We start from the raw sequence: 11137 nt of genomic DNA, 5'->3' as shown, positions 1-11137 counted from the left end.
AACTAACTTCTTAAAGAGCACACGCGTCATGGGTATACTGTCGTTTATTTCATTTCTATGTTAATTACTACTGAAAAAAAAGTAGTTTGATTCAAAATCTGGATATTGAGTTACCAATTTATAACTTACAGACAGATCTGGTAACTTAAGCTATTTATCATGGCCTGGAAGGTTTTCATAAAAAATACTAGAATAAGATAAGGATTTCAATAGTTCATGTTGATACCAGAATATTATTTATATGAACTAATTATACCCGTTTAATTAGTATAGTTGTTAAGGCTACTAAGTAATTCATAATTGATAGGACAACACAGTAACTATAGTATAATGTTAACCATTACAACTGGAAATGCAATATTGTACTTTAAGTATTTCAACAGTCTAGAATTGCTCGAAAGACTAGGGCAAAATAATTTTAGAACGGCAACGTCAAGTTTGTCGCATACTACAACCATCTAAAATCACAAATTTCAAGTAATTTGTATTTTTCCTAACAGTACTTACCTCGAACTACTTTCTTGGGAGGATCTGGGATCTCCTTAATCACCGACCAAGAATTTTGCGTAGTTCCCCCTCTCTCCGTCACCTTGTTGGGGCGCTCCGGGGCGGAAGGATACTCGCCCTGGGGCGACCCCGGGTCAGCGCGTGAGGCCGCGCTTGTTAGCTCGTCAGTAAGTGTATGTTTAAATCCTCCTCGAACTCCTGTAAGATACTCGGGGTAGGATGGGAGGGCCATAACCCGAAAGTAGTTCGAGTTAAGTAATGTTAGGAAAAATACAAATTACTTAATATTTGTGATTTGTTCCAACACGAAGTACTTACCTTGAACTACTTTCTTGGGAGACTTATACTTTAGGATGAGGGAGTGGCTTACAGTTCGGAATTTTCGAGACTTCCTGAGGCACACGACCTAGATAGGAGGCTAGGTCTGGATTGCCCAGGGAGAGGTAGGAGAGTAGGGGAAAGCACGCAAAAGTCTACCTTATGTACAACTCGCCTTTAATTATAATCCAGACATGATGTGCCTCAGCGTCCCACTCTCACAAGGGGGATGGGGGATAAAGGATAGGATATAGGGGGAAAAGGGGGATAGTAAGGAGGAACCTGTGTCGCTTACGATTACTTCCCACGGGCTACCCGGGTCCCAAACTACTAAACTTGCTGCATAGCCGAAATGACTGGTCCGATGGAGAGGGCATCCAGGGACTTCCTTGTACAGTCCTTGAGGTAATGGGCTGTGAAGGTGGACTGCCTAGCCCAAGCACTGGCCCGTAAGATCTGACATACTGCCATGTTAGTGTCAAAGGCCAAGGAGGTACTAAGACCTCTAATATCATGGGGTCTCGGGGTACCAGGAACCGTAGAGCCCTCACTCTCATAAGACCTTTTTATAACCTGTCGCAAGCAGAAGGATATAGTGTTCTTGGAAACTGCCTTCTTGACTGGACCTGTGGAAGCAAACAAACTCTTAACAGCTGGTCCGAGTTTGGCCGTTCTGCTGAGGTATTTCCTGATCGTCCTTACGGGGCACGAGCAGGTCTTCCGGGTTGTCCGAACGCAGAATTGCTGAAATGGAGAATTCCTCAAACCTAGGATCCGCAATTGCCGAGTTCTGGGTTTTCGCCACGAACTCTGGCAAGAACTTAAAAGTCATGTCTTTCCAACCTTTCGAGTGGGAGACCTCGAAGGATAGTCCGTGGAGCTCGCTCACTCGTTTAGCCGAGGCCAGCGCTAGCAAGAAGACGGCTTTGAGGGTGAGGTCCCTGTCCAGAATATCTTTGTGTGGTTCGAAAGGGGGCCTCGAGAGGGCCCTGAGTACCTTGGCTAAATCCCACTGGGAAACCCTCGAGGAGTGGGGGGTCACAAGACTGCTCTAAACTCCTGATGAGCATGGAGATGTGGCACGAGTTCCCCAGGTTGATGCCCTTGAGCTGGAAAACCTGGCCCAGTGCTGCCCGAACTCCCTTGATGGCTGGGATGGAGACTGCTAGGTCGTCCCTCAAGTGCACTAGGAAATCTGCGATATTGTGGACCGAAGCGTCTAGGGGCCGCAGATTCTGAGTGGCACACCATTTGACAAATGTTGCCCATTTCCCCTGGTGCACAACGCATGAGGACTTCCGCAGATAGCCCGACATCCTGTTCGCAGTTTTGTCCAAGAAGCCTTCCTTCCTTAAGAGGCGCTTGATAATCTCCATGTGTGTAGCCTCACCCCCTGTGGGTTTTCATGTACCCTTCGGAAGTGAGGCTGACTTAGCAGGTCTTCTCTTGCCGTTCTGGGCCAAGGAGGAAGAGTGGCCAGGTCCTGAAGATCCGTGAACCACTCTCTCTCCGGCCACCAGCGCGCTACCAAAGCCATCTTTGTGGACTTGGACTGTCTTAGCCTGTTGAGAACCTGCCTGATAATCCCGAAGGGGGGAAAGGCGTAGACGTCGAGGTTGTCCCATGGGTACTGGAAGGCGTCCTCGAAGGTTGCTGTCGGGTCTGGGACCGGGGAGCTTTGCGTTGAGTCTTGTGGCAAACATGTCTATCACTGGGGAGCCCCAACGTCGGAGTACTTCCTGTGCCACTTGGGGTTGAGGGACCATTCTGACCCTACCACTTGGCCTGCCCTGCTCAGTCCGTCTGCCAAGACGTTCCTTTTTCCGGGGATGAACCTGGCCATTAGCGGAATGTGGTTCATTTCGGCCCATTCTACAATCTGAGTGGTGAGATCGCACAACTCCCTCGACCTTAAGCCTCCCTGCTTTAGGATGTATGCCACCACTGTGGCATTGTCGCACATGAGTGCCACCGAGTTCCCTCGGAGGAGACGGGCGAATTTTACCAATGCTCTCTGTACTGCCATGAGCTCTAGAAGATTGATGTGCCGGGTCTTTTCCTCCACTGACCATTTCCCCTTCGCTGTTTCCTCGAGGAGATGAGCTCCCCACCCCTCCTTCGATGCGTCCATGAAGAGCAGCATCTCCGGCGGAGGGGAGCCGAATGGGATTCCCTTCAACGTGTGTCTCCTGTCGGACCACCAGAGGAGTGTGTCCTTGGAGGAAGGGGACACCGGGACTATCTTCTGCAGGGACTCCTCCACTGACCAGAGGTCCTTCAGGTTCCATTGGATCGGTCCGAGCTTGAGCCTGCCCTGTGGAACCAACTTCTCTAACGAGACCAGGTGACCCATTAACCTCTGCCAATCCTTGGCCCTCACCGGAGTGCCCGCTAGGAACGGTTGAATCACCTGGTCCAGGTTGTCCAGCCTCTTCTGGGAGGGGAAGGCTCTCGTCAGCTGGGAGTCTAGGACCATCCCCAGGTACGTCATCCCGGTGGTGGAGACTAGCTGCGACTTCTTGAGATTGATCGTGATCCCGAGGTCCTTGCAGAAATTCAACAGGAGTGAGCCTTGCTCCCTTAAGGCTGCCTCTGAGGCTGAAAGCAGCAACCAGTCGTCGAGGTACCTGATCAGCCTGATGCCCTGCTTGTGTGCCCAGGCCGACACCAGGGCGAAGACTCTCATGAAGACTTGAGGTGCCGTCGACTGGCCGAAGCAGAGGGTCCTGAACTGAAGGGTCTGAGAGCCCCACCTTACTCTGAGGAACTTCCTGCTGGAGGGGTGAACGCGAATCTGAAAGTAGGCATCCTTGAAATCCAGGCACATCATGAAATCCCCTTTTCTCAAGGCTGCCATGACCGACTTCGGTGTGTCCATCTTGAAGGGGGTCTTCTTGATGAACTTGTTCAAGCCTGAGAGGTCGATGACTGACCTCCAACCTCCCGCTCGCCTTCTCCACCAGGAAGTCTGCTGTAGAAGCCCGGTGACAGCTCGTGCATGGGTTGTAGGGCTCCTTTGCTCAGCATAGCCTCCACTTCTGCTTGTAGCGCTGCTTTCCTCTCCAAGTCTTTGGGCAGCAGCCACTCTGCCCAATGTTCGGGATCAACGGGGCGGCTCTGACAGGAAGGGAATCCTGTATCCCTCCCTGAGAACTGTCACCATCCACGGGTCCGCCCCGTTGTCCCGCCATGCTTGCCAATAATGTTTGAGGCATCCCCCCACCTGAGGTGTGGGAAAGTGTAGGGGGCCTCTCTCCCTATCTCCTTCTAGGGAGACGGTTGGAACGGCCTCTCCTTGACCCTGAGAATTTGGGCCTAAAGGTGGCTTGAGGTTGGGCACCACTCCTCCTGGAGGGCCGAGGAGATTGGTGCCAGGAAGAGCCGGAGGCGTAGGCGGGTAACCCCCGTCTGCAGAATGTCTTCTCATAGGGGGTCGCATAGGTAACTGCTGTCTGGGCTCGGCCATACTTTTCATTTTGTTGACCCTCTTCATTGTCTCGGCCACTTCTTGAAGGGGGAACACTGTCTCATACCAGACGGGAGAGTTCCTCAGGAACTTTGCTTCTCGCTCGGGGAGCCTACGGGATAACCTATTCAGTACAGTGTCCCTTCTCCTCAGGACCCAGTTGGCCGTCTGAGTAAGGGACTGAAAAGTAAGAAACTTCAGTTTTACCCCCTGAGCAGATTAATTCTTGCAGAAGAGCCTGGTTGTCAGGGTCCGACAGGTCGTGCGAGAGCTGAAAACCTGCCAACGTACAGGCCCACCAGTCCAGCAAAGAGGTGACGTCACGTTAACGATGTCTTGTGAGGTGTCCTCCATCATGGCGGCCTCCGCTTGCGAGAAAACCACCCGTGCGCTTAGGCTGCGCTCGTCCGTGTTGCCCTGGTTCAGGGTAGCGGCCGCTTCTAATGTGTGAGGCCCTGAGTGTCGACCGTCTGCCACATAGAATTTCTTCTGGGTCTTGAGACCCTGTAGGAGCTTGAAGGAACCCTGTGCCCTCAACGAATTCTTCGGGCCTGACACGAAATGGTTCACATGCTCCATTCCCAGGGCAACATCGGGTGCTAACGGTAGGGTCAGGGATGGTTTCTGCTGGACAGGATTGTCCACCATCCTGCCCAGACCTGAGAGCCAAGTTTGCTCGGCTGTCGGCTGAGGCTCGTCTAACCTATGGTGCCGTCGGATGAGCGCTAACACCTTACGATAAGACGAGACCTCGTCCAGCTTGCACTCGCCTCAACCCACAAGCTCGTCCACGATCTGCACCTCCGCGTCGGAATTTTCATCGAACACGGAGGGATCTGTGGGTGCGGAGGCATCACTCCCCTCCTGGTTGGGTGATGGAGCGGCTGCCTCCGTCACGGGTAGAGCTGCCAGAGCGGAGGTAGCCGTTATGGGTCTACCCCCTCCCCGGGCCATCCGGATGGCGCTGGTCGCGGCAGCGGCGTATCCCGAAACTTGGCCAGGGCCGCTGCGACGAAAGATCCTGGAGTTGAGCCGCTGGGTCTAACCAGCAGGAGTTCCCGACACACGGATGGAGCCTCTGACTTACTAGGTCGGGGCAACTGAAAGTGTGCCAGCGGCTGCACCCGACGAGCGGGCGGAGCCGAAGAGACACTGTGCAAGGGTACGGAAGCGGCTCCAGCAGCCACCAAGGCAGGCAATGGAGCGGCAACCTTCTTGCTAACTTCCCGACGCTGTCAGACTACGGTAATGTACCTCTTCCTTGATGAAGATTTCTTCCTGCCTCCTCCTCGAGGACTTCAACCTCCTCTTGGCCGGGCTGACGTGGGAGCTTGGTCTCCTCCTCCTGGAACGCTTCCTCTTCCTCCTGGAGTCCCGTCCACTGGAACTGTTTGACGAGTAGGAGCTGTAGGAAGAGTAATCGTCCGAAGAATATGAGCTTGCTGAGTCGTCTGTTTCGATGACAAGCCTCCTGGGGGTCCTTGGTCTGGAAATTGGGGTCGAGGGCTCCTTGAAGTCTGGTGGAAGCGTAGCTGATGGGGCCGGGGGTGAGTGGATGGCGGGGCGAGCGGCGAACCACCCGTTGAATTCCTCCTCCTGCCTCATGGGGGACCTGAAGGGAGTCCCAAGTGCTGTCCACACGATGGAGTCGGGGTCCGACGAGCACGTGGGTCACCTTTCTTTGTACCGACCACCCCTGGAACCCGTTGAACCTGAAAAACACTGCTCGGGCGTGGGGGTAGGCACTGATTCGGGCTTCCCCCACACCGGGTCTTCACCTAAGACGTGCCCAGACCGTCGTCCACTAAACACACTTCCACCACACTAGCAGACCCCGACTCGTCTGCGAAGGCCCCTTATCCACAGATTCCCCGACATCAGACTCATGGGGAACGGCAATAGGCCATTTCCCCGAAACGGACTAACCTCGTCCCCTACTCTGGGTAGGGGAAGGTGAAGTAGAACCTCTCTCTGACTGGGCTGAGGGCGACGTAAGCGGCGAAGCAAGGCCCGTCTTCTTCGGAGATCTCTTGGACGCCTTAATTTTTCTTCTTAGCGAACAAGGTCCATTGCAGCTCCAGCCAAGACTCGCACTCAGGGCACGTGGAGGTCAGGGAACACTTCTTCCCCTGACACGAAGAGCACAAGGTGTGTGGGTCGACCTCGGGCCTCGAGAGCCATGCTCCGCAAGACTTACCAGCATGGGGCCCGGGACAGCGACGCTGGGAATCCATGGCAAAAAGCTAACACGCAAGCGACACAAGAACACAAGGGAAAGGTGGGGAACACAACGGGAACACAAGGGAACACGTGGGACAAGGGATGAGGAACACAAAGGAACACATAGTACACAAGGTGATCGGACGGGATAAGTGAGAGGGAGCGGCGAGATGTAATCTACGCCACGACCAGACGCTTACTGACGAGCTAACAAGCGTGGCCTCACGCGCTGACCCGGGGTCGCCCCAGGGTAAGTATCCTTCCGCCCCGACAAGGTGACGGAGAGAGGGGGAACTACGCAAAACTCTTGGTCGGTGATTAAGGAGATCCCAGATCCTCCTAAGAAAGTAGTTCGAGGTAAGTACTTCGTGTTGGAACAAATATTGATTATTCTTATCACACATGTACATAAACAGACTAGAAGTTTGACATTCGTCATGAGTAACTGCACTATTGCACAAGTAAACATAATATGGCAGGTCACATTACTTATTGGATACAAGTAGACTCATTATTTAAGAGTAAACCTACTGGATACAACCAGCCTCATTCTTAAAGAGCACATTATTTAAGAGTAAACCTACTGGATACAACCAGCCTCATTCTTAAAGAGCACAGTGTAATACAGGACTTGGTATCTATAAGTTTCCTATAAACAAAAATAGAGAAAACCTTCCAAAACCCATGTTTTTGTTAGTTAGAAAAGTTCATCTAATCTTCAGTTCCATCTCAAAAGTCATGAAATTTCCTACTTCAATGAATGTGTTAGATATTCTTTAAACAGAATTTCAATGTACTTAGCGCTTGTGCATCCAGTTTAGATTGGCTTTTTAAATGCTAAAATGTATCTCCTTCTTTATGTATATTAACTATGTTTGTAAATACTCCCAGAGGCTAAAAATTCACAATAATCTCTGCCAAGAAAAAAATACTCAGATACTAGTCACTTCAGTTATGACTACAGTACTTTAGAGCTCTAGAGTTATTAATGATAAAAAATATCTTTTACAACCCTTGCTTTCATTCAAAAATTCAAAATCAACTACTGTACCACTCTAAAGTTATTAAAAATCTTTTACAATCCTTGTTTTTAATTTGAAATCAACTACTGTACCAACACATGTGAAATTCGTTAAATTACAATATCTAGAATTTTACAGCTTTACCAATAAAATCTGTAATCCTTTACAGCCAGCATATTCAATATAACTACTACTGTAGCAAAAACTGTAATGACAATCTATATAATTTTATCTTCAACCTTTCAATTACAACAGGTCCCGCAAACTTTTCTATTTCATATTATACAAAAAATAAGGACGCCTCAGTTCAAAGGTAACGGCATTAGTTATTCATGCACCACAGTTACAACCTTAATGTTAGCGACAACTTAATTGAGAGACAAAGACAAGTTTTTCCTATCTGTTGCATAACACAGATTCAAAATATATTACTCAACAAATTAAATTTAATTGGTACAGTTACAGAAATGCTTTTCTATAGTACATGTCCAGGGCTGAAAAAAAAAACTTATCACAGCCAAGTTTGAAAATTTAGACACACTACAACTGTACTATAATCACATATCTTGCTCAGAAAGTAATATTTGCATAAATGAAAATGTAACGATACAGAAATAAAGAAAAAATAGACATTCCTGAAACCTGCACTATACTTGAAATTTATAATAATCGTTTCCATTTTTTACTTCACAAAAATTGTTTGATGGAAGCTTGAGCCAAACAAAGTTGATATGAAACAATATTAACTCTAAATTTAATTATTAGTTTTACCATTGTTTATCTACAGTTACATTACTCCATGCTTTCAAATTCATAAAATTTGCTATCAATAACAAAAACTCAAATTTAAAAATGGTAAACCATATTTGCTAATCTCCATAAATTTTTAAATCTCCTCCTAAAAAGGAAGCTAAAAACTGACAGATATAACTAGAAAAGTTGTATTTGGTAAACGGTATCGAGCAATGATACCGTTTAAAAAGATGGCCAACTTTGTCTGAAAAAAGTTGTTAGTTGATCTTTTTACTAATAAACACCATCACTGTAGGTACTAAATCCCTTCAATGTGATATGAATATTGAATAACTGTAATTAGTGGAATCTCCGGTCTCTAAACAGCATGTGGTGTATTAACTTTCTAGCACCTATAAGAAGAAATACTGATAATCTGGGCACAATTTCCACGGAGATAAATATCAATATCATCTGAGAGCTGTGACCAATGAGCCAACTTCCTAACAAGCAAACCCCTTAAAATAGAATAAAACAACTTTGAGGCTCACAAGTACAGAAAAGAACAACGGTTCGATCATATTACTATGCTGGTGCAAATCCTCAAAATGAGCCTGTTATGCAATGCAGGTCCTCAGAAAAGAAAGCATCATACACAATTCTGCTCTAAATATACACAAGACATGGAGAAAGGAAAAGTAATTTACCTAGATAACCAGTCACTCACGATTCTTGAATGGGAATGAAAACTGAAATACATAGTTCAAGAGGCTTGACTGCAAAGTGAGAAAAAAAAAGGTCAATAATTATATTATCAGTAACTTGTGTCTCCTACATGAAAGAACTTTCTTCTAACTTAGAACTTACACGAATAAATAGCACAAAACATAAAGATCTCGACTATAAAGAGAGTATTGAACAAAAGAGCAGGAAAAAAATTCGAGCACTGTATGATTAGGGTAGCCGATATTAATTTACAAACAAACTAAACAAATAAAAGAGTAAATTATTCCTGTAAAACTAAAGCTGCAAACAGGAAATAAATTTGCAAATAAATAATTATGATCCAAAGTATGAATATGTAGACCATACACTGAAAAAAACAGTTGGAAAAAAGATTCCAAGTAAAATATAGTTAACCTCCTAATCCCTTCACTTTGTTATTACATAAATTTGTCCATCTTTAAAGATGATTGTTTGGATATTATGCAATTCCAGTACTTTCAGGGAATCCAAACATCATATTGTATAGTATAGTAAAAGTACCTAGGTAGGCAAGATCTCTCAGCACTGTATGAACAACTAAAAGCTAAAGTCATTATTTGATACATGAACTATATATTATGCTAAAAACCTTTCCAAAAATAAACGGCTATTCTTTCCTTTTACGTCAAGACTTCATTTTCTGATTAATATTTTCAAACAAGTTGACTGGATACAACCTAAAGTTTAATAATGCCCTTTTAATAACCACAGTTCTTAAAATAACCAGAATTCTAATGGGAAGTCTACCAAAGTTATGTACCAATTAATTATGCTGTATAATACAAACCATTACAAACATACAAACCTGAAGTTAGATAAGATACAACAATGAAAGAAAAAATAAAAATAAAAAGCAATTATTCTGCTGCGTTTTCTACTTCACTTTGTTCCTGATCTATGCCTAATAGTTCTTGAATTCGATAAATTGCTCTCTTACAACCAACATGCGCCTCCTGAGACACCATCGACAAGCTCAAGAAACCGTGAGGGAGACGGCTCAATATGTCAATTGTGACGGGAACGTTCAATTCCCTCAATATCTTTGCCATAGTTACATCATCGTCCAGACAAAAGTCATATTCAACAGTCTGAAAAAAAAAATGAGTGATTAAATCTTTAATAGTTACATCTTCCAGGTAATAATAATGTAGAGGAAAAATTAGTTCAGACATATAATTATACAACGTTTGATAAAAAATTTATGATGCAGGTTGTTGAAGTAAAATGACTTTTACGATAAAAAAAAAACCATTACTTTCACAGAGCCTAATTGTGCATGATGAGAGAAACCCAGAGATCCTCCATCAACAGAGCACAAAAGTGTGAAGAGTTGACATGTGTCTAGTAACTGTGACATAGTAGTGGGATCAGGAAGCAGGGACTCTTCGTAAAAATAATAGGCTTGTTGACCTACTGACTTTTTAATCGGGCAGTTGAATCATTGGAACTTCAGAAGTTCAAACTTACTGGGAATGTTTTTGTCAAACAAAGTGCCATATGTCTCTCTTTATAGTTTAGATATGACAGATCTATTTTAATGTTACTAATCTTAACTTTATTTTTTCTTATCACTCATTACTTCTCATATAGTTCATTCATTTCCTTTTCCTTGTGTGGAATCCAATGCGATCCGATATACCGAAGAAATATTGCTTTCTCTTTCCTAGGGTTAGTTAGTTATCAAGGAGCAGGGCACAAACTCACTGTGTGTATGGATTCAGGCTTTATTGATCTGTACACATTACCTCCAATGCTGAATTCATTTGATTAATGAACCATTACCAATGCAGAAGATAATGCTTATCCAGGTGTTTGCTTTTGTCCTATAATCATCGTATTAACGCTTATATATCTGTTTTCTCTCGCTTTCCTTCCCGAGTCTAGGGAGACGGGAGGGTTTTAAGGACAACACAGCACCTCCCTAAATATAGGCTTAACATTCGTCAAAACCCCTTTACTGAGGTTAGATGCTGGGCGGTTTCCAGTCTAGTACCAAAGCCTCAGAAGGTAAATTTGTAAACTACTACATTAGTGAAAGGAAATGGCTAACAAGTCAACCCACTCACATCTTTTGAAGAAGAGCTGGGTGACTGTAGTGGCAAATCTG

At 45.7% G+C, this 11137-nt stretch overlaps 1 protein-coding gene across 5 annotated transcripts in view; it reads right to left on the bottom strand.

The window, feature by feature from the left end:
* Positions 1 to 7401: 7401 nt before the first annotated feature.
* The window catches only part of Hsl (hormone-sensitive lipase), a 455124-nt gene continuing 451388 nt past the window's right edge, over positions 7402 to 11137 (bottom strand). For all 5 annotated transcript variants that reach the window (XM_068349817.1, XM_068349815.1, XM_068349816.1 and 2 more), the window contains one exon: positions 7402 to 10118. In XM_068349817.1, coding sequence (XP_068205918.1) covers positions 9888 to 10118 — 231 coding nt within the window. In that variant the 3' untranslated portion in view covers positions 7402 to 9887. The remainder of the gene's footprint in view (positions 10119 to 11137) is intronic.

This window comes from Palaemon carinicauda, chromosome 26 (genome assembly GCF_036898095.1).
Source record: "Palaemon carinicauda isolate YSFRI2023 chromosome 26, ASM3689809v2, whole genome shotgun sequence".
NCBI classification, from domain to species: domain Eukaryota; kingdom Metazoa; phylum Arthropoda; class Malacostraca; order Decapoda; family Palaemonidae; genus Palaemon; species Palaemon carinicauda.
This window is presented reverse-complemented; position numbering and strand designations above follow the sequence as displayed.